This window comes from Carex rostrata, chromosome 25, assembly GCF_964058835.1.
Source record: "Carex rostrata chromosome 25, lpCarRost1.2, whole genome shotgun sequence".
NCBI classification, from domain to species: Eukaryota; Viridiplantae; Streptophyta; class Magnoliopsida; order Poales; family Cyperaceae; genus Carex; species Carex rostrata.
In genome coordinates, this window is record NC_135942.1 from 5,047,924 (window position 1) to 5,072,447 (window position 24,524).

General features: G+C 35.1%; 1 protein-coding gene across 1 annotated transcript; it reads right to left on the bottom strand.

Moving 5' to 3' along the window:
- Window positions 1–11,250: 11,250 nt before the first annotated feature.
- LOC144543953 (RING-H2 finger protein ATL1-like) lies at window positions 11,251–12,141 on the bottom strand. The gene has a single exon (XM_078292399.1). The coding sequence runs from the start codon at window positions 12,139–12,141 to the stop codon at window positions 11,251–11,253; it is 891 nt and encodes a 296-aa protein (XP_078148525.1).
- Window positions 12,142–24,524: the final 12,383 nt, after the last annotated feature.

Below are 24,524 nucleotides of genomic sequence, written 5' to 3' on the forward strand. Positions count from 1 at the left end.
CATATCCTTAGTTCTCCTCAAGAACTTAAGGATATTCTTTACAGCATTCCAGTGCTTTATGCCTGGATTAGCCTGATATCTACTCGTCACACTCAAAGCGAACGAGACATCAGGGCGAGTGCACAACATGACATTTATGATAGAGCCAATAGCCGAAGCGTATGGTACTCTACTCATAGTGCTTTGCTCATCAGTTGTCGAAAGACACTGAGTCTTGCTAAGCTGTGTACCATGATTCATTGGCAGGAATCCTCTCTTAGAATCCTGCATGCTGAACCGATTCAGCACTTTGTAAATGTACGTGCTTTGACTTAATCCTATAAGTCTCTTTGATCTACCTCGGTAGATCTTTATGCCTAGTATATAGACATCCTCGCCCAAGTCCTTCATCGAGAAAACTTTTCTTTAATGAAGACTTGGCTAATTGCAATAGAGGAATATCGTTTCCTATTAAGAGTATGTCATCTACATATAAGATTAAGAAAGGCGATGGCACTCCCACTAGTTTTTCTATGCACATAAGAGTCTTCTTCGCATCTGACGAAGTCAAGCTTTTTGACTTTATTTTGCCAAATCGAAGATTCCAACTCTGTGATGCATGCTTCAATCCATAAATGGATTCAAGAAGCTTGCATACCTTCCCAGCATTCTCTGAATCTTCAAAACCCATAGGCTGTATCATGTACACATCCTCTTCTTAAATTTTCATTTAAGAAGGCGGTTTTGACATTCATTTGCCATATTTCATCATCATGAAATGCGGCAATTGCTAGGAGTATCCGAATTGACTTAAACATAGCCACGGGTGAAAAAGTTTCATCAATCCCCAGAATTTGTTTGAAACCTTTTCGCTACTAGCCGTGCTTTGTAAATAGTCATATTGTCATCCATGTCTGTTTTCTTTTGAAAACCCACTTGTTAGCTACGGGTTTCACCCCATCAAGTGGTACAACTAGGTTCCAGACCGTGTTGTCATACATGGACTGTATTTCGGATCTCATGGCCTCCAGCCATTTATCAGAGTCAGGCCTATCCATTGCTTCCGCATATGTCAGAGGATCTTCAGTGTCAAAAACTGAGACCTCGTGCAGTCCTAAGTACCTCTCGGGTGCATGGACTGTTCTCATTGACCTACGTAGCACTTGTTCTTCAGGCTGTCGAACTTGATCCACAACTGTCTGCGGATCCAGTTCTACTTCAACTTGCATCGAAGTACTTGAGCTCGGGACTAGAACCTCATCCACAGCTACTTGTGGACTTGGTACTTCCAGATGCTCATCAGCCCAAAAATCAAGAGGTGGGTTAATCTGATCTAGTTCAGATATTGTATTGTGTGATGTATCTTGAATTTCTTCAAGTATTACATTACTTCCACTACTTCCTTTTGCAAGAAACTCGTTCTCCAAAAGTATACCATGACGAGCAACAACTAATTTGTTCTCGGACTGGTAATAGAAGTAATATCCTTTCGTTTTCTTAGGATACCCTACGAAAAAGCACTTGTCAGATTTGGGATCAAGTTTGTCAGACGTCAGGCGTTTGACAAATACTTCGCAACCCCATTTTTAAGATAAGACATATTTGGGATTTCCCAAACCATAACTCGTATGGAGTCTTTTCAACTGAATTGGATGGAACCATATTTATCGTTAGTGCGGCAGTATCTAGTGCGTGTCCCCAAAATGATTTTGGGAAGGGTGGCGTTACTCATCATGGAACGAATCATGTCCAACATGGTTTGTTTCATTTTCTTGGCAACACTGTAACATTGCGGTGTTCCTAGAGGTGTGAGTTGTGAGACTATCTCACATTCCTTTAAGTACGTTTTGAAAACCATAACTCAAGTATTCGCCTCCACGGTCCTACCGTAATGCCTTAATACTTTTGTTCAGTTGATTTTCTACTTTAGTCTTAAATTCCTTGAACTCGTCAAAGGATTCAGATTTATGTCTCATGTAAGTCAATACTTTCATGAAACGTTTTGAGTCTTTTGTTATTGATGTTAAACACGGGGTTTTCCATTTCTAGCATATAAAGATCATTTAACAAGTAAGATGATCCATAATATGTCTCATTTTTATAAATAGAACATCTATTGTCCTTTATAACAAACGAGAAACCATTCATCTCTAAACACGAGATTGATATGATATTTCTAGAAATGGTAGGAACAAAATAGACATTTTCTAGTTCCAGAATAAACCCGCTATGCAAGTACAATTCTATCCTACCGACTGTAACGGCTGCAACTTGTGCTCCGTTTCCAACTCGGAGTTGTACTTCCTTATTGCGTAACTTTCTCTTAGTGCGTGCATATTCGTGCAAATATGAGCACATGATCCGGTATCCAGTACCCAATCATTAAGAGAGGTCGCAACATTAATTTTAATAACATAAATACTTGAGACTGAGACTTTTGAGACATTCTCAAACTTCATATCTCCAAGATACTCCGGGCAGTTTCTCTTCCAGTGACCTTTGCTATTGCTAAAATAGCAGTCAGAGTTAGCAGAAACATTTATCTTGGGAGAGTTCGTTCCTGGAACCAACTTCCCTTTGCCTTTGTACTTAATAGCCGTTTTTCCCTTTTGCTTTCTTGATCTTCCTCCCACCTTCTTGGATCATGAGGACATGAGAGCTATTCTCGATGTCTTTATCAGTGATCCTCAGCATCCCTTGGGGCTCCTGCAAGCTCTTATCCAACTCTTGCTTATGGGAGTTCACAATGAACTCCGAATAGCTGGGAGGAAATGAGTTCAGGATAACTTCCGTGGCCAACTCGTGGCTCCACAGACAGTTAAGCTTCTCCAGTTTCTCATCATCACTTGTCATACGAAGCGTGTGAGTACTGACAGAGCTGCTCTCTACTATTTCAGCAGGGACCGGTGTATTTAGGATACATTCCCTTTTTCTCACGTATGTCTACCTTTCGAATAGAGAGCGTAAAGAGAAAGACGTTTATTTAGCCATATTTCTACAACGTTTAAAGTAAAGATTTTAGCTTTGTTCATGTAATGTTTTATTCCAATAATAAAACTCCCACTGCAAATTTGTTTTATTCCCGTTTGCAGTAGAACCAAGATCCATATTTTCACCAATAACCAAGGCAGTGTATGCATATCATGGCTATCAGTTATCTTAGGTAAGCAAACTTGCTAATCACAACTCTTTGTGATTCTTGGTTTCGTTAAAACATCACGTGTATTTAACGAAGACTTTGCCCCGAGCCCAAAACTGTTTTGGAAATCATCGGTAAGTAACCTCACTCTATTTGGTTTGATATGTCGGACATAACCCTCGACCACCAAAGGTAAAAGGCGATGTCTACTGAGTAGTTTAATCATCAACCAATGAACAATGGTTTGAGGAGGATAGAGTGGGAAGGGCATACTACTTAATATTTAATGGGTTGGTGTTTATGCTTAACAGTGCCAGCAATCTCCAAAGGGGTATGTGAGAAAGAACGACTAATGTGATTCTATTCGTATCTTTATAGCGACTTCTTTCATATGCTTCATTAAGCAATTATGGAAAGGAAGTCTTGAATACTGAATGTGATCTCCATTTCTTTTCTTATCTTATGTCAGAAAGAACGATTCATGTGATTCTATTCGTATCTTTATAACGACCTCTTTCATATGCTTCATTAAGCAGTCATGGAAAGGAAGTCTAAAATATCGAATGTGATCCTCATTACTTTCTTTTCTTAGCATATGTAAGAATGACTAAATGTGATTCTATTCGTATCTTTATAACGACCTCTTGTTAGTTTGTAATAATCTAGAAGTCAATAATACGATAATTTATCATAAAGCTTTGTTCATGAATTGGATGATTAATATCATTTTGTTGCCTTGAGTATTATTGAATTTATGGATCATTTCGAGTTCATGACTGAAATTGTGAAACTCCATAATATAGATGATATATACTCTTAATCTTAAAAGGTCACTAACCAAGGTAATTAGCAGGAACACTAATTACCGCTATAAGGTTAGTATGTGGATTAAAAGATGGTTAAGTTTTACAAACCATTTGACACGAGATGTCATTTTAATCACATAGATACATGTTCTAGGAACATGGTATTTGACAGACCCCGAATGAGACATTAAATAGAATTGTGTTCGTGTCATTAATGTTTCTCATTCAGTGTCACGTTCTAAAGTATGAGGTATTTATCGTTCCCACTAAGAAATATATATGTGTGAGTGTTATCTAACATTGTCCGTAAAAAACAGTCATAACGGTAGCATTTCGATATATATAGCTTAGCTGAGGAAGTGATAGTCTGCCAAGAATACTACTTGTCCCTCGTATCTCTATACGAGTTATAGCATCACTGGGCCCCTTGATAGAGTAAGATTATCAGCGCGCGGTATAATTACAAGAGTAATTATATTTGATAATCTGCTCAAGATCAAGAAAAGATTCAGTTAGCAAGGATGACACACATCTACCTTGAAACTGATCTGATAGCTATGAGACAGAAGAACAGACACAAGTAAATTGTTTACTGGATCGTGATATTGTACAGTACAGCATCATCTGTGTAATTGGATGGTCATGATGTGTTGCCAGACGCCACCCATGATTATAGAAGTTAAAACAGTTTTAACTCTATTTACCAACATAACACAGATCCTATTGGGTCACACCATATAGGAGTTAATCGGAGAATCTTATTTTGATTGATTATAAATTGGTTATGATCAATGATAAGATGGTTATAATTAATTATATGTGTTATAATTAAATTATAAATGTTATGTAAAAATAACAAGCAAAAACATTGGTTAATTTATAAACGTGTATGACACGTTGTATAAAAGTTAACCGGTTAATTTATAAATGTGCAGGACACATTGTATAAATTATCGAAACAACAACCGCAAGAAAAATATATATAATTATTCAGAATAATTATACGAATATTATTTGTGTTCGGGCCGAGGGCATTCGGGTATTTTCAGATTCGAGCTTATCCGCATGACACGTCATTGATCCTATCCAGATGACATGTCATCAATCCTATCCACAAGGGGAAAATGGTCATTTCACACCTATGCCACCTTGCATGTGTAGAAGAATGGAGAAGGATGTGGAAGGGTGTGGAAGGGGTATTTTGGTCATTTCACATATAAAAGGATGAGGTGTCAATGGCATATCTTGTAAATAGGCCGAACTTGGAGGGCATTTTGGTCTTTTGCAACCGAATCTAAACACTATAAATAGGGGTGGAGGGGTAGAGAGAGAAAGATATATTCACATATAAACATATATATTCACATATATATATATGCACATTCACATGTATCTTTTCGTGCAGAAACGAATCGGTATTTTCTCTCTTTCTCGGTTTCTCTCCCAAATAGTGTTTCGGTTGAGAAAAGAAAGTTATACGTAGTTGACGTATAATCTTGCGGGTTGTTGTGGAGAATATTTACGGGATTGATGAATAGTGTTTTACCGAATTTCGCGGTATGTCAGTTTTGCATATTGATGAAACTGAGCAACCGAAAATTCGTGTTTACGGGTTTTCGTCTTATTCCCGTGAATAGTGTTTTTGCAGAATTCCGCGGTTTACGGTATTTCTGGCAGAAGAAATAAACCGCTCTCCGGTTAGTCCTGGTGGATAACCGATAGAGGTATCACACGTGTGATACTCCGAGTCGATTCCTTCCCTGGTGAGGCTCTACTCGCTCGGTCTGCATTCCAACTGTGATTTGGAAACAAGGTATAAACATGTTATATTAATCTATTTAATTTGTAAGTAGATTAAAGTTTTAGAAATCAATCATGGAGTAGATATGTAAAAAGGATTAAAAGGGTCCTTGCAATGAAAGACTTCAGAAGGAACTCTGATTTGGTCTTTCCGGCATATCCCTTTTAATTCACGGCTTGAGTTAGAAGTAAAAATTTTTGTTTTACATTCTTTCCGCAGCTTAAGCCTAAACGGATTTTGGTTACCGCGAAACCCCAAAAGTGGTATCCGAAAACCCTACACCTCTTTCATATGCTTCATTAAGCAGTCGTGGAAAGGAAGTCTTGAATACGAAATGTGATCTCCATTAGTTTATGTTCTTATCAGTACCTCTTTGATACGCTTAGCTTTGTTAAGCAGTCAGTTCTTGTAACCGACTTTAGCTACCGTCTATCTTGTAGAGGTAGTTTATATGGTTTCTTATAAAAACGGTAAATCTAATATATACGTTTTTATATGATAGCAGCAAATCTGATTTACCTATATATGTGACCGAGTCACGTATATTTCTTTCAGTTCGTAATGTTGACCTTGGTCAGCGTTACGGACACGTGAAAGTTGCTTGTCAGAAAAATACCGATTGTGATTCAATTTCTATCTTCCTCAAAGACCTCTTTCATATGCTTCAGTAAGCAGTCGTGGAAAGGAAGTCAGACAGAAAGAATAGTGAATATGATCTCATTTATATTTTCTTAAAATACCTTTTTCATATGCTTCAGCAAGCAGTCGTGAAAAGGAAGTCAGAAAGAAAACAATGCCAAATGTGATCCCACATTCGTATTTTTCTTCAAAGAAAATTTTCTTTCACGGTTCCTTGGAAAGACGGTAAATCTAGTTTTACCCATTTTCATTTTAAAGCAGTAAATCTAATTTACTCTAAGCTGTAAATCTAATTTACTTATATACGGGACCAAGTCGGGTATATAATCTATCAGTTACCAATTCTTTATTTTGCAGCTATGCTCAGTTCTTATTTATACCATTTAAAGCACATAAACAATTTATATGTTTTAAAATCAGATATTCTTTTCGGTCCATAAAGCAATTTGGTAACGTGACAAAGTTCCTTTTGGGCCAGTCATTAGGACACGTGAAAGGGGCTCCCAGGAAAGATTGGGGTCACGAGGACCGCTTAGACTCAATCTTTCCTAGACAGAACCATCTCTTTCTTGTGTGGAAATGACAGCTCTTACTCAGGTACTTTATTGCTTCATCACATTCTTCGATGAACTTTACTTATCCGAAGGTTTTCGAAAAGGCAAAAACTTACACTAAATTTTGCCATTTCAAAAGCATAGAGTAATTTGGTAACGTGACAAAGTCCCCTTTGGGCCAGCTATCAGGACACGTAAACGAGGGTTAGACGAAAAGTCGAGACTTTTCTTGTCATTAACCTTGTCGTTCACGGGTGGAGATTAGCAGTTCTTACTTGGGTACTTTATTGCTTCATCACATTCTTAGATATACTCAAACGCAGTTGAAAGTTTTGAAAACGAAAACATAAAGAAAGCATAAAATCCTATTTTATCTTTCTCGGTCGGAAAACCGATCCAAGAAATGTAAAAGTTTACATTTCATAAGAAAGCATAAAGAAAGCTTAAATCTAATTTAACTTTCTTAGTCGGTAGAACCGATCCAAGAAAATCTCATTTCTAATCGGTTTTGGACTTAAGCTGCAAATGTAAGAATTAAACTGATATGCGGTATATGCACCTAATTTGCATAAGTTATAACTTTTAGAAAATCAATCAGCGGGAGAGCCTTGTGCTCTGATACCACTGTTGGGGTTTTTAGCGCTGCTAACCAAAACCCGTTTAGGCTTAAGGTGCGGAATGACCGTAGAACAAAAATTTCTACGGCCAACTTAAGCTCAGGATTAAACGGGGTATGTCAGGAAACTTTCCAAGGCGGTCCACCTTCAGTATTCCTTTGGCATCAAAATCCAATTTAATCCTTTTACAGATCTACTCCATGATTGATTTCTAAAACTTTAATCTACTTACCAATTAAATAGATTAATATAACATATTTATACCTTGTTTCCAAATCACAGTTGGAATGCAGACCGAGCGAGTAGAGCCTCACCAGGGAAGGAATCGACTCGAAGTATCACACATGTGATACCTCTATCGGTTATCCACCAGGACTAACCGGAGAGCGGTTTATTTCTTCTGCCAGAAATACCGTAAACCGCGGAATTCTGCAAAAACACTATTCACAGGGAAAAGACGAAAATCCGTAAACACGAATTTTCGGTTGCTCAGTTTCATCAATATGCAAAACTGACATACCGCTAAATTCGGTAAAACTCTATTCATCGATCCCGTAAATATTCTCCACAACAACCCGCAAGATTATACGTCAACTACGTATAACTTTCTTTTCTCAACCGAAACACTATTTGGGAGAGAAACCGAGAAAGAGAGAAAATACCGATTCGATTCTGCACGAAACGATACAAGTGAATTAGTGATTTTTCTCTCTACATGCACCCCTCTATTTATAGGCTTTTGAGGAGGTTCGCAAAAGACCGAAATACCCCTCAACTTATGCCTATTTACAAGATATGTCATTGAATGGATAAAGATGACATGTCATGTGGATAAGATCGATGACGTGTCATCTGGATAGGATCGATGACATGTCATGCGGATAAGCACGAATCTGAAAAGACCCGAATGCCCTCGGCCCGAACACAAATAATGTTTGTATAATTATTCTGAACAATTATATATATTTTTCTGCGGTTGTTTGTTTCGGTATCGATGACGTGTCATCTGGATAGGATCGATGACATGTCATGCGGATAAGACGAATCTGAAAAGATCCGAATGCCCTCGGCCCGAATACAAATAATATTCGTATAATTATTCTGAACAATTATATATATTTTTCTTGCGGTTGTTGTTTCGGTAATTTATACAACGTGTCATGCACATTTATAAATTAACCGGTTAACTTTTATACAACGTGTCACACACGTTTATAAATTAACCAATGTTTTTGCTTGTTATTTTTACATAACATTTATAATTTAATTATAACACGTATAATTAATTATAACCATCTTACTATTGATCATAACCAATTTATAATCAATCACAATAAGATTCTCCGATTAACTCCTATATGGTGTGACCCAATAGGATCTGTGTTATGTTGGTAAATAGAGTTAAAACTGTTTTAACTTCTATAATCATGGGTGGCATCTGGCAACACATCATGACCATCCAATTACACAGATGATGCTGTACTGTACAATATCACGATCCAGTAAACAATTTACTTGTGTCTGTTCTTCTGTCTCATAGCTATCAGATCAGTTTCAAGGTAGATGTGTGTCATCCTTGCTAACTGAATCTTTTCTTGATCTTGAGCAGATTATCAAATATAATTACTCTTGTAATTATACCGCTAGCAGATAATCTAACTCTACCAAGGGGCCCAGTGATGCTATAGCTCGTATAGAGATACGAGGGACAAATAGTATTCTTGGTAAACTATCACTTCCTCAGCTAAGCTATACATATGGAAAAGCTACCGTTATAACTGCTTTTTACGGACAGCGGTGGATAACAATCACACATACATATTTCTCAGTGGGAACGATAAATACCTCATACGGTAGAACGTGACACTGAATGAAAACATAAATGACACGAACACAATTCTATTTAATGTTTCATTCGGGGTCTGTCAAATACCATGTTCTTAGAACATGTATCTATGTGATTAAAATGACATCTCGTGTCAGGTGGTTTGTAAAACTTAACCATCTTTTAATCCACATACTAACCTTATCGCGGTAATTAGTGTTCCTGCTAATTACCTTGGTCAGTGACCTTTTAAGAGTATATATCATCTATATTATGGAGTTTCACAATTCCAGTCATGAACTCGAAATGATCCATAAATTAAATAATACTCAAGGCAACAAAATGATATATAAATCATCCAATTCATGAACAAAGCTTTATGATAAATTATCGTATTATTGACTTCTAAATTATTACACTAACAAAATGTGTCTTGATTTTCTTTTAGTTTTAGGGCCTGTTCGATATTAAGATGGGAATGAGAATGAGAACGGGATTTAAAAAATTGAGTTGTTGAAACACTGTGCTCGTGGAGAAAAAAAAATGAACTCAGAGTAATTTTTTTTTCTCATACGCACAGTGTTTCGCCGAACAGACTCTTAGGGCCTATTCGGCCTCCAATTGGGAATGAACATGGGCACAGAAAGTGAACTGAAAAGTACTGTTCTCGTAGGGAAAAAAATTTCAGTTCTAAATTTTTTTTATCCCACAGAAACAGTAACGCAGCCGAACATAACCTTAGCGTTTTAAAAAGCTCACTAACTGTAAGGCATTATTCTTTGCAATTCGGATACGATGTATAGGTCCTTTTGCAATTTATTTAAGAACTGTTGATAACACACTTTGCTGTCATTGTGGATTTGTTATCTCAATTAGTCAATTTAGAGGGGCCTTTGGCTTTCCCTGGAAAGCATTATACAATTAATATTTTGTGCAATTATTTCGTATGTGCATGGAGCTTGAAATTTGTTATATCAAAATATCAATCAGGAAAACACACACTGTACAAAGGTTGACTGGTGACCGAGCAACAGTAATTAAGTTGCCTTTTAAAAGATATATTTATATATTTATTTGTTTTTGCAATCCAACTTTTTTATTTATTTATAATCCAACATTAATTTTTTGTTGTGCCGCAAACGGTTTTTGTACCCAGCTTTTAAAAGAGAACTTTCTGCGTATTTCAAAATAAATTCGTCTGAACTTGTCATTTCTAAATCAGACTTGAAAACAAAGGAAAGCATGCAGCCGATTTTTGTTTCTTTACATACACGTGAATAATATGATTTAATAGTCTTATAATTGACCTCAAATAAATCTTTGAGCGCGTTTTTTAAGTACTTAATGTCTAATTTTCATTTTCAGTCCTCATATTCAAATATTTAAAATTATGTTTGTAATATTTACAATAGTACTGAAATATTTTTAAATCTCTATCTACGAGTATCTAAAATTCTAAATCTGAATAATTTTTACTCTAACTAGTTTTTTTTTGTCAAGCCAAAAAAGTAAACATTCATTTTATCCATTTTTTTTTTCCTTTGATCATTCTCGTTTATATTTCCGATGATCTGTAGTAAAATTTTGCGAATCTAAAAATACAAACGTTTTTTTACTCGATTTTCTCTTACAAATGAAATCATTTTTTTCCTTCAAAAAATTAGTACAATAAATGAAACATGAAAAATTTATAAAAATCATTTACTAAATTTAATTTCACTACATATTTTTACTTACTATACAACACCACCTAAAAATCGGAAAAAAAAAAAATATAACAAGAGGAAAACTTTCACCAAAAAGAATACAAAATAAAACTAGAAAAGAAAGAACTGACATCAAATAATATCAGGCAATTTCACAGTATTTATTTACAACAAGTTTCAAATTCTAAATAGGCAAAACTGCGCTTCTGGAACACCTATTCTGATTAAATGAGAAAAACCCACGTCTGAGCTTTTGTGTCACGCCATTGCTACTACTGCTGCTACTCCCCTCAACTGCAACTTCTCGACATGCAAGTGCACTTTCATGCATTATCTTTTGCAGAGCCAAGTACAGTTGCCTATCATTTGAAGAATCCATGGAGAAAGACCTCCTCATTGGCACCACACCCAAATCCTTTTCTTCTCTCCTCATGTCAATGCATTCATCACCCATGCTACCTCTTGCTTGAAAACCACTTACATGTAATTCATCATCTCTGACTTGAACAACTATGTCATTATTATTCCCATTGGCATCCTCCTGATTTGTGGAGCCCACCAAATTGGCCAATGCCATTGGACAAGCTGTGATGGGGGACCTACATAAGGGGCAATTGGCATTGGATTGAAGCCATACATCAATACAATCCAAATGAAATACATGGAAGCAATTTGGCAATAACCTAATTATCTCTCCTTCTTGGAATTCATTTATACAAACAGCACATTCATGAAAAGACAACTTTGTAATATCATGACCTCCCTTTTTATAACAAATGGTCGGAATCGATCGTATAGTGGGTTCGTTCAGGCCACGGTCGGTGATGGCGGTTGAATAAAATACAGGGTAATCATGCCGGTCGTTCCGGCGTTGCCTTCGTGAGACCGTACCGGTACCAGACCGGTGCCATGAGAGGTGGAAACACTTGGTGATGAAGAGGTAGTAAACGAACAAGAGGAGCGAGATGGTTAGTATGCCAAGAATTGAGAGCGCTAAAACTAGAACGCTTGTGCTTGAAGAAGGTGGTGAGGATGTAAATGTAGGTTCGGATGGTGATAGCTGTGCATGCTCCATGTTGTAGAGATATAATAGAGATGAAACTGTGGAAAGGTTATGGTACCAGTGGTAGTTATATGATAGCTTGATTTTTAAGGTGGAAGAGAAGATGGATATGATATCAAGATTGAAGAAAATTTATTCATGCGTAGAGACAAGAGAGATGTGGAATAGGAGTGCTAAGTGTCAGGGATCTTTGACTCTATGGAAGTGAGAGGAGGTGGTAAGATAAGTGCCTTTGGAAAGAAGTTTCTTTTCTTGTATTAATTGAGAGGAAATGGGGCATGCAAAGAAGAGTTCACACATCCTCTGCTATTCCTGTGATTGCAAACTATGCAATTATATTAATGGATATATTAATTCTGAAGCAAATTCAATTTTTTTTATGTATTTTATCTTACCATTTATAAATACAATATCAATTTTGATATATTTAGTAACTTACCTTTTTTTATAGAAATAGATAATATTTTGGTTGGAGAAAAATAAATTGTACTTAATATATTATATGATAAAACAAAAATTATTAATATAATTTTCCTTATATAACAGCTACTCGATTTAGTACTCCAATAAGAAATTAATTTCATTTTTAAAAAGTTAACTATTGTTATTATGAATATATAAGCTAAATTAGGATTGATGTGAAAATTTGGATGCGCTAGAATTACTCTATTATATGAGCAACACACTTATTAAGAACAAACATAAGAAATTATATAGAGATCATATTCTGGTCCGTCTCGGCTCAGAGAACAAAACAGTATATTTTGAGTACTCAGCAACTCTCATCTTCTGATTTTATTTATCCTAAACCATCTAATTTCCAATTTTGACAGCTTATCATTATTGTTTCTGTTCAAATTTGAGGGGAGAAAAGAAGTAAATAATAAAGTGGGAACCCAGAGATGGGATTAAAATAAGGGTCACGTTAGAGTTAGACTACCCAATTGGGAGACCAATCAAGTGGGAACCAAAATGTCTAGTCGGTCGGTTGTACAGTATATATGTTTGGAAAGAAGAAATTGAAAGTTGACATTTCTTCCCACCTACTTCAACAACTCCCATGTGTACCCATGAAAATTTCAAAATATTACATTGCCACTCTTCAAAAAAAAAAAAAAAATTATATATATTTGAAATAAAAGGTGCTGGAATATATACTTTCCGATATTTATTAATGAGACCCTTCATTAAATCAGAAATTTTGATAAACAAATTTCTAATAAATATATCAAGCAATTTATATAACTCATTTGAATAAAAATAATTGATAAATAAATTCGGGTGTTTTGACTTCAAGCAAATGTCTCGAATTTCTTCCATTAGAATGGTTGCGACAAGGGACGTAACGTTTATGTATTAATTAAACCAACGAGAAACAACGGCTCTATGACCCTTAAATCTTTTAATTAGCACCGGTTCAACTTTGGAGTTTTGGTGATGTTTTAGACTATGTTTGGTTTAATTTGTTAGTCTGTATTTGGATTGTTGATAGTATTCTCCCGTTGTACGCTTTGTTTTACTGCCTTTTGCTTTTTACTGGCATGTTTCAGTTTTTGTAATTGTTCTTGCTCCAGATTTTTGGAGCCAGCAACAAGAAAACAATTTGATTTGTAATGAAATCGGTAAAAAAAATCTCACTTTTAAAAAAAAAAACTCAAGTTGACCAGTCAAATATTTTGACAAAGTCAAAGTTGTGGGAAATAATAATTAAATTAGTAATTAATATAATTTTTAAAACTTAATGCAACAATATAATTGCTAAAAAAAAGAAAAACCAAATTTAGATATATACCCATCATATCATAAGTTCATGATTTAGATATTTACCCATCAAAACTTTTATATTAGTTATTTTCCGTGTAAAACTAAGGTGTTTCTAAGTTCATCAAGTTTCTATACGAACTCAACTTTAAAATTTATTAAATTGATTTCAAATGACGAATCCAAAATGTTGAAATCTTTTTACCTTATGAGTGATGTGTTCACATGCAAAATATTTAAAATTTAAAATTAATTTTGTATAGAGTCAAGTGGTCAAAAGACGTCCAAAAAATAAATGCATTAAAATTAATTTATAAACCTTCTAATATTGACCACTTAATTTTATACTAAATTAATTTGAAACTTAAATTTTTTTACATGGAGACGCATCACTCGTAAAGTAGAAGGATTTCAACAGTTTGAATTCGTCATTTGAAATTAATCCAATAAATTTTAGAATTGGGTTCACAAAGAAACTTGATGAACTTAGAAACACTGTAATCCTACTCTTATTTCCCCATTTAAACTAATCTATTTTATTAATCTCCCGAACTTCTATATTTAATTAATTAAAAAATTAATATAAAAATAAATGACAATTTTATCCTTCCCTTTCCCCTCACTGACCTTCTGCACTCAATTGTACATTTGTACACTCTTTCAGTATTTGTCTGCCCGAATTACCTGACTGATCGATTCATCAGCCATTTTTTTTTTTTTTTTTTTTTTTTTTTTTTTTTTTTTTTTTTGTTTTTTTTTTTTTTTTTTGTAAAAAGGCATATGTCCGTTTCATTGCCATAAAACATATATAGTATCTTACTATCTTACATCTAACAAAATAAATGTAAAGGTCAATCCACCAGACACCTAGTCAACAACGACAAGTTCTGTGCACATAGGCACCAAAAGGTTATGGCATAATCTAGGCACACAGGCACCAGGTAGGCAGGTAGATAGTAAATTCATCAGCCAATCAGCCGATTTTTTTAAAAATACCCAAAAAAATAAATAAATTATTAATAATAACCAGTTTTTTGAAAAAAATTTAAAAATGCCCAAACCGCCTCAAAATTCGGCGGTCCTGAACGTTTATTCCGAACCACGGTCAGTCCGAGTTTTTTTTTTTTTTTTTTTTTTTGGGGGTCAAAACCACCGAATTTATCGGCAGTCCGAACCCAAATTTTTTTTTTTTGGCAAATCAAATTTGCACCTCTGGTTAACATAGAAAAACACCTTCAAAAATCGTGAAAATTGACCGACATATAGTCTTGACATCGTAGAACAGGACTGTGAAGTTTCATAGAAAATCTCCGAACAGGTCGTGAGATATCAGCTCTCAAAAATTGCCCGAACTGCTGAATATTTCATTATGAGCCCAAATTTGCACCTCTGGTTAACATAGCAAAACACCTTCAAAAATCGTGAAAATTGACTGACATGTAGTCTTGACATCGTAGAACAGGACTGTGAAATTTCATAGAAAATCACCGAACAGGTCGTGAGATATCAGCTCTCAAAAATTGCCCGAACTGCTGAATATTTCATTAGGAGCCCAATTTTGCACATCTGCTTAACATAGCAAAACACTTTCAAAAATCGTGAAAATTGACCGACATGCAGTCTTGACATCGTAGAACAGGACTGTGAAGTTTCATAGAAAATCTCTGAACAGGTCGTGAGATATCAGCTCTCAATAATTGACCGAACTGCTGAATATTTCATTATGAGCCCAATTTTGCACATCTGCTTAACATAGCAAAACACCTTCAAAAATCGTGAAAATTGACCGACATGTAGTCTTGACATCGTAGAACAGGACTGTGAAGTTTCATAGAAAATCTCCGAACCGGTCGTGAGATATCAACTCTTAATAATTGACCGAACTGCTGAATATTTCATTCTGATCCAAATTTTGCACATCTGCTTAACATAGCAAAACACCTTCAAAAATCGTGAAAATTGACCGACATGTAGTCTTGACATCGTAGAACAGGACTGTGAAGTTTCATAGAAAATCTCCGAACAGATCGTGAGATATCAGCTCTCAATAATTGCCCGAACTGCTAAATATTTCATTCTGATCCCAAATTAGGGCTCAGAATGAAATATTCAGCATGAAACTTGGGATCATAATGAAATGTTGAGAGCTGATATCTCACGAATTGAGAGCCGGTATTGAGAGCCCAAATTTTAACCAGATGTGCAAAATTGGGCTCATAATGAAATATTCAGCAGTTCGGGCAATTATTGAGAGCTGATATCTCACGACCTGTTGGGAGATTTTCTATGAAACTTCACAGTCCTGTTCTACGATGTCAAGACTGCATGTCGGTCAATTTTCACGATTTTGAAGGTGTTTTGCTATGTTAAGCAGATGTGCAAAATTGGACTCATAATGAAATATTCAGCAGTTCGGGCAATTATTGAGAGCTGATATCTCACGACCTGTTCGGAGATTTTCTATGAAACTTCACAGTCCTGTTCTACGATGTCAAGACTGCATGTCGGTCAATTTTTACGATTTTTGAAGGTGTTTTGCTATGTTAAGTAGATGTGCAAAATTGGGCTCATAATGAAATATTCAGCAGTTCGGGCAATTTTTGAGAGCTGATATCTCACGACCTGTTGGGAGATTTTCTATGAAACTTCACAGTCCTGTTCTACGATGTCAAGAATGCATGTCGATCAATTTTCATGATTTTTGAAGGTGTTTTGCTATGTTAACCAGAGGTGCAAATTTGATTTGCCAAAAAAAAAAAAAATTGCAAAAAAAAAAAAAAAAAAAAAAAGAAAAAAACTCGAACTGACCGTGGTTCAGAATAAACGTTCAGGACCGCCGAATTTTGAGACGGTTTGGGCATATTTAAATTTTTTTCAAAAAACTGGTTATTATTAATAATTTTTTTTTTTTTTTTGGGTATTTTTAAAAAAATCGGGCCAATCAGCCTCCCTCCAATTTGGTAACTTTCGCTCTCTTCTAATTTCTTCGTTCCATCGATCCATCCATCTCTCTCGCGTATCCTCCTGTTCCTCCACAATCGTCGATGATGTGTTAATTTGATGTAGTGTGTTCCTTCTTCTCTGATGGTTTTCCTATACCTGTGTCCATTATCGAAGTCTCTTCACTTGCAGAAAGTTAACAAAGCAAATGACGAGGCAAGAACGAAAACAAGGACGAAACCTGATATTTTTTTTCTTCTTTTCTAATCTATATTTTCCAGAGTATTTGAATTAAGAAAAGTAATTTGTATTGGTAGTGGTTAGTAAAAGTTACCAAAAAAGAAACTCTTATGCAGGAGCAGATCTAGGATTTTCGTCAGGGAGGAGGCAAAAAAATATTGAATTGGGTTTAAATAGCTAATCGGATTTAAACCCATCAATTAATTGAATACTCAATAAAAAAAATACTTTGACTTTATATTTTCCAATGTTTTGACTTGTAATTTATGATGCCTTAACTTGTAATTCTAATTACCAATTATAATTCATGAAATTTATTTTTATTTTCACACTAAATTTAACCCGAATTACAAATCAAACATTTAGAGATGAGTAAAAAAAATTTTAGAGAGAGCAAAGTCGATAAGTACTGATAGATCAACACTAAAACTCAAAATCCAGGGGGGCGGCCTCCGTTACATGCTGAGTCCGCCCCTTCTCTTATGCAATGCCAAACTAATGTAACTATTTCATTACGGTACAAAGCAAGCAACAACATAACTAGTATTATTACGGAGACAAGCAATCCAATATTTTTGAGTCTGTAACAAACATTTTAGTAATGAAATTAATTATAGGTATTCAACTCTCTAATGTCAATCTTAATCCTACTAATTACTTAGGCAGCAATCCCATTTCTATGGATCTACAACTGAACTAGTGCATCGATCAACCAATTTGACAAGTATATATAACTTGCAGTACAAATAATTATACTTTCATCATTTTTGTCCCACATTTACTAGAGAATTTATAATTCATTATAACCTTCCGTTCATTTAGAAGAACCATGCACTTAATTAATTTCAGAAACAAATATTAAGAGTTCTATGGCAAGTCAGCAGAAGGGAGGTGTGGGGGAGCAGAAGAGATGGTTGAGGGGAATGAGAGAATCAGTAATCAATCAGTAATCAGCAAAGGGATATGTGACACATATTTCAAGGTAAGGACAAAACCGTCATTTTACTTTTCTTTTTTATACTAAAATTTATATATATTTTTAATTGATTAAATCAAGAAATGATGATATTTATAAAATAACATAGTTTGAATGAATGCCTTTTATAAAAAAAAAAAAAACAGTTTGGATGGGAGAACAGCTAGTTTGAAATTTTTGATGGATAAATATCTAAATTTCTCAAAGAAAAGAATATTACACAGCTGTAATCGAACTTCCAAATTGCAATAATATTCAAACTCTATAATAGATAAATAGATCGACTGAAAATAATTAACTGGAGAATGTAGAGCAGCGAGATCACAGAGTAAGATCAAAATAATATCTTGTATTTCCTGCGCCATGACAACAGCGTCAGTCAGAAAAAGAATTGCTGTTGATCAAGCTTTTAGCTCTAGAAGAATGCTGTTACGAAAGATTCCTTTCATCTGAATTGGAGGTGACCCCACCCCACACACAAACACATACTATCCTCCCAGGTACCTGACTCAACACAATTGAAACGGACGGCTCAGATTTAGTCTCAGCTGGTCGGGATTATTTGTGCTTTAAGATGCGTGCCAATCTATTTTCGGACCGTCCAATTCAATTCTACTCAGTCAGGTAACCTGAGGGATACGGATTCCACCCTGATACTAAAAAAAAAATAGAAGAAGAAGAAGATCAACAGTACTTGCTGAAGCCTCTTTAACTCTAGGCATGCATTATATGTGTTATACAACAAGCTAGGGGAGGTGCCTGTGATCCTGTGAGGCTGTGATCTTGTCTCATTTTCTCAAAAGGAAAAAAAAAATCAGAAAAGAAAAATATCTACTTGTACCGTATGTACCAATTTCTCGAACGTTGCCCAACAAGATGAGTCCGCATTAACTTAAAAGAGCATCTTTTGAGTTAATACATGTCGGCCGTTCGATTGTAAATGGAATCCATTCAGCTCCGGTTTAAAACATAAGAGGGTCTTTAATATTAGTGTGAATTTAATTCACTCGAATATTAAACCTGATCGGACGGTTCAGATGCATTAACTCAAAGATTCTTTTTTTAGTTAATGCAGGAGATACGAATTCCAAAAAGACCAGGTGGAATACAGTGGTTTCACAAAGCCCTACGAATTCCAAAAAGACCAGGTGGAATACAGTGGTTTTACAAAGCCCTCTCAGCAGTACCAGTACTTTACCAGCATCGTACCAGATATCTGTTAGACCAGCTGAGACTGAAGGTTGGGTCTGGAATAGTATCAAATGACTAAATCAGTGATTCATGCTTGGATGCCGATTCTCAAACCAAAGCTGATGATACTGATACTGACAAAAGGATTAGCGCTGTACAACATATTTGAACAGAAAATATTAAAACCAAAAAATTAATATTTCTTCACTGGCTTGCATTTATCAGAATCCAAATTCTTCACTGGCTTGCAATAGGGCCGTGCATGAGTCAAGATTTCGGATCGAAATTAGTTCAATAGTACTCCCTATGATCTACACGACTACACAGACTCCAGGTCATTGAATGCAAAAGATGCTCAATTTTCGTCGTCGGCTTGTGAATTTGGTCGCTAGTGCTATGATTACAGAGAGAAATTGAGGGGTCCTGATGTCTTGTCCAGAGATAGGTAGGTCCCAAAATCATTTGAGGTCTACTGATTTGATATCTGTTTGTAAGAATGCGGCACTATTTTTGGGCATTATAGGTTGCACCCTTGCAGGCTTGCAGCTTTACTATTTCACTAAATGGTGCTCTTGACAGTTTCTGTTTTAAGAATATCAACACCATCCTTTTAAAGATTGAGACAAATTGGGCCACAGTAAGTAGGGCTTGTGATTTTTTTTATTTTATCTTTTCCTAATTGCCTTTGTTCTGGGCCTTCTGGCAACAAGATGTTTTGTTTTTCTTGTTCGTACAATTCATTTTCAATCACGAATAAGGAATAATCCATTTCTTTTTCCAAACTAACTGGCAGTTAAAAATATATTGTTTGAGTTCTGAGGCATTTTATACAATAAAAATGGACTTTCGATCTAAATAAAACATAAGGGCTTACAAATACGAAATCCAGCGGTGAGCCTGATTTGCTACCAGCCTACCATACACTCCAACCAAAGAGTTAGTATCCTCTCAGGTATTGCAGAGGATTACCTTCACTTTACGGTTTGAGATTCGGATCACCATAGGTGGGCAGTATTACTGGACTTTGAGATTCGTGCCAAGTTAAAAAGAACGGTCCAGATCTAGTAATTGTAAAAGATTCCATTATAAGATATTGGAGAAGATGTGAATTCCCAACGAAACGGGAAAGCGGGACGCGTTTGATGGATATCAGACTTAGATTGGTCTGATGCCCGCTCCTCTGTCTGATTCGCTTCATAATACATGCGCACCACATCAATATTTATATAATCAAGCGCATACATATCATAAAGCGAACCAAACGAAAGAAAGCAGTCATCTGGCTGATTGAGTCTGATACCCATCGGCTACGCTCACTTTCCAACCCATATACCTTTTGGCTTATATTAGCAACAAACTCCCAAGCACGAGACACCATTTCTGATTAAGACAGACAATGCATTGTCATATAATGGAGCTTATGGAAGGAGGGAGTGAGGCGTGGTGCGAATGAATGACGTCTAATTCGCATCAAAATTCATGCGTACTTAATTTGTACGAATCTTCGGATCAGATGGCTCTCATTTGGTCCAATGAACGGGAGTGGGGGGGGGTTGATGTGACACGTATCCTCCCAGATATCGTAAAATATTCCCCTCACTTTATGGTTTGAAATTTACTCTTAGCTACTTTGAGATTCGGGCTAGCTCAGAGTTGGTACTATTTGACTTTGAGATTTGTGCCAAGATAAAAAGAATGGTCTGGTTCCACTAATCGTAAAAGATTCTCTTTTTAGGTAAAGATTTGTGTGCAGTTGATCTGCAAAAATCTTAAAATTGTCTGTACGATCTTTATGTGAATCAAACGACTTTGATCTGATATCAAACCGAATTTGATGAATTTCTATTCTAAGAGAGAGACGGTCTATGACGTACAATGTCATCTTCGAGATTATATTAACAGGCATACGTTGTAATCTTTGTATCCTTGCATCTTGTGCATTCTTTTTCGAGTAGGGTTTATACATCTTATTGTTTTCATGCTCTAATCACATCTAACATTCTTATTTTTATTTTCAAAATCTAAATAATCGATTTGATTAAAAGATAACTGGTACAGCAGGGGCAAGGGGGGCATAATGGGGAGAATTAAAAGATACAAAGCTTCATGGAGGAAGGATAGTACTGGAAATAACTAGTTAGTTTTGGATTTTAGAAAATTTAGACTTCTTATTTCGTTTCTATTCTGTTCTTTTTTCAATTATTGCTCAAATGTTTTGGGTATTATTTTTACTCTTGTAATCCTGTTACAAAACTTTTGTAACTTTCTTAATTAAATTAAATGTGGACTTGATCCACATTTTTTCTCAAAAAAAATAATCAATTTGACCTTCTAACTTGATCTCCATATTAAATTGTGCTTCAAGAGTAAAATTTATATTTTTTTTAAACTTTTGGCTAATTTTTTTGGGTAAATTTTGCTGTAGGTCACTAAACTTTGTTATTTGTTATGAATTGGTCACTCAAGTTTGATTTGTCCCTTTTGAGTCACTAAACTTTGTTATTTGTCCCAATCAAGTCCCTCTATACTTTTCCATCCAAAATTTTAACGGAATATATTCATTCCATCCAAAATATTAACGGAATGAGCATATTCCATTCAAAATACTAACGGAATTAGCATATTCCGTTAAATTTTGGATGGAAAAAATAGAGGGACTTGATTGGGACAAATAACAAAGTTGAGTGACTCAAAAGGGACAAATCAAACTTGAGTGACTAATTCGTGACAAATAACAAAGTTTAGTGATCTACAGCGAAATTTATCCAATTTTTTTAGATAGATACATAATCATTTTTTATGGTTTATAATTTTCCGAAAAAAATAATTTTGAACCTATCTAAAAGATATTTTTTTTTCAAATAATATATTATTTAGCCTTTAAGTACATTTTAATAAGAAAATCATGTTAAGAGATGATTGGAGCACGAAAAACAATAAAGACATCTTAATACTATACTCTTCTTTCCCATAACCTGTACAGACATCATTTTTTGTTGTTTACTAAAATTTTATATTAGGCTGCGGCATAGTTTCTAAAAAAAAAAAAAAAAAAAAAAAAAAAAAACACAGAGAATGAATGAAAAGCAAAGCAGTTTATTTGAAATCGAGGTAATTTATTTTCATATGGAATGATTTTCAAATTTTTATGCAAGTAGTTTAAGAACCTCATTGCAATCTTTTCTTCAACTAATCCTTGCAACTAATCTTTTCTTCAACTAAAGCGATTATGCCCTAAGTCTACAAATGTCTTTACTATAGTCACTTTTAGCCAACTTTTCTTTTAAAACATAATTATAGAAGTTGTTCAAGCATATATCTAAAACTGTGTTTCTCTAAAGAAAACAGGTGCCGTGCCACTTTCTATTATAGAAATAAACGCTAATAAACGGAAGTACAAAATAATTGAGCAGGGCTCTAAACTCTAAGTTTTCAAGAGGGCTTTGTACAAAATCAAGAAGTTGATAAAAATGTACTTCTGAGTAATGGTTCAAATTTATCATTTGAAGCTGATGTGATAATTTTCAAATTTAAATTCACCAATTCGTTGGTGAGCATTAACTCATCTAGGCTCTAGCTTTATCGAAAGCTTTGCCAAAGTTATGGTTAAATTTCCTCCGAGGTTACTAAACTTTGTACTTTGTCACGAATTAGTCACTCAACTTTGATATATCTCAATTAAGTCACTCAACTTTCCATTTGTTTCAAATTGGTCACTCTACAATTTTTTCATCCAAAATACTAACGAAATATTCTCATTCCGTTAGTTTTTAGGACGGAATGTGCTCATTTCGTTAGGATTTTGAACGAAATGAGCATATTCTGTCATCTGTTTAAATTGAACTGAAGAGTTACTATTTGATGAAATTTTATAGACCAAAAATTGAACCATCTTCAATTTTTTCAGACAGGCTAGCTAGACCATATTATTTATTTCGTAGATTAATGGACTGTAAAATAAACAAGAAGTCCATGAATGCCACAACTATGAAGTACCGCTCCGTACATTTTTGCAGTCCTGTACCAGTACCGCTCCAGACAGGTGAGATTTGGAAGTGCGCTATAAAGAGATAGATAGAGAGAGAGAGAACAACAGATATTTAGAAACTAAATTCTTTTACATGTAATTAGAATTACATTGGAAGGAACGATGACTTCATCCTCTAAGATATCACAAACTTTGAGTGTTTTTTTGGAAAATCTTAACCGTTCAAACATGTTCTGTACGAATCTCAAAGCACAAATAATACTGCCCCCCGGGCTATGCCCGAATATTCACCGTACACGTCGGTCACACAAAAGTTGAGATATCTCAGGGGATACACACTCGACTGGCACTCCATTACAGATGTTCTTGCATTTACATTGCAACTACCCCTGAATCCCTGATACAATAAAAGGCCTTTTTAATTGTGCCATGTGCGGTTTCTGGAGTATCTGGAACTGGAAGCAATGACTTATTTCAGATCTTGACAAAATTTTCCCTGGTACCTTGAACAAATTAGCAATTTTGTACTTATAATTTGAATATAGTACCCCAACACTGTTTTCATTACTTCTGGTTTCACCCAAAACTCGCTTAATGCAGATCTGTAACAATAAGTACTGGTATGTATTTGTATACAGTATACCTATGTGCAGGGGCGACCCAGGATTTTCGTCAAGGGGGGCAAAAAAATATCGAATCGAATTTAAATAACTTATTGAATTTAAACCAATTAACTAATTGAATACTCGATAGAAAAAACAATACTTTGACTTATATTTTTCAATGCTATGTCTTATAATTTCTGATGCTTTAACTTATAATTCTAATTATTAATCATAATTTAAAAAAATTATTTTGATTTTAACACTAAATTTAATCCGAATTACAAATCAAAGGGCAAAAATATTTCCACGGAAGCAAAGTCGATCAGTACTGACAGGTCACCACTAAAATTCGAAATCCAAGGGGGGCAGCTGCCCCCCTATTCTACTCTGGGCCCACCCCTGCCTATTTGAGAGTGAGAGGTGCCTTGGTAATTAGCCAAGTGAATGAGGGGCAATGAAGGTCTGAACCAGATCTGTAGTTCTTCTGAACCAGCAAAAGTTTTTATCTTTTGCAACAATTTTTTTGTTAATTTATGACCTTTGACTGAGGAACTTCAGATTTGGATAAATTTTCATGGGCCTATTCTTCTGGGTTGCATTTAGAATTAATCTGGGCCCTTAATATATGTAGCTTTGTGGGCCGTTTAAATTGAATGATTAATGTGATTATTGAAGGCAATCCATTTGTTCTTCG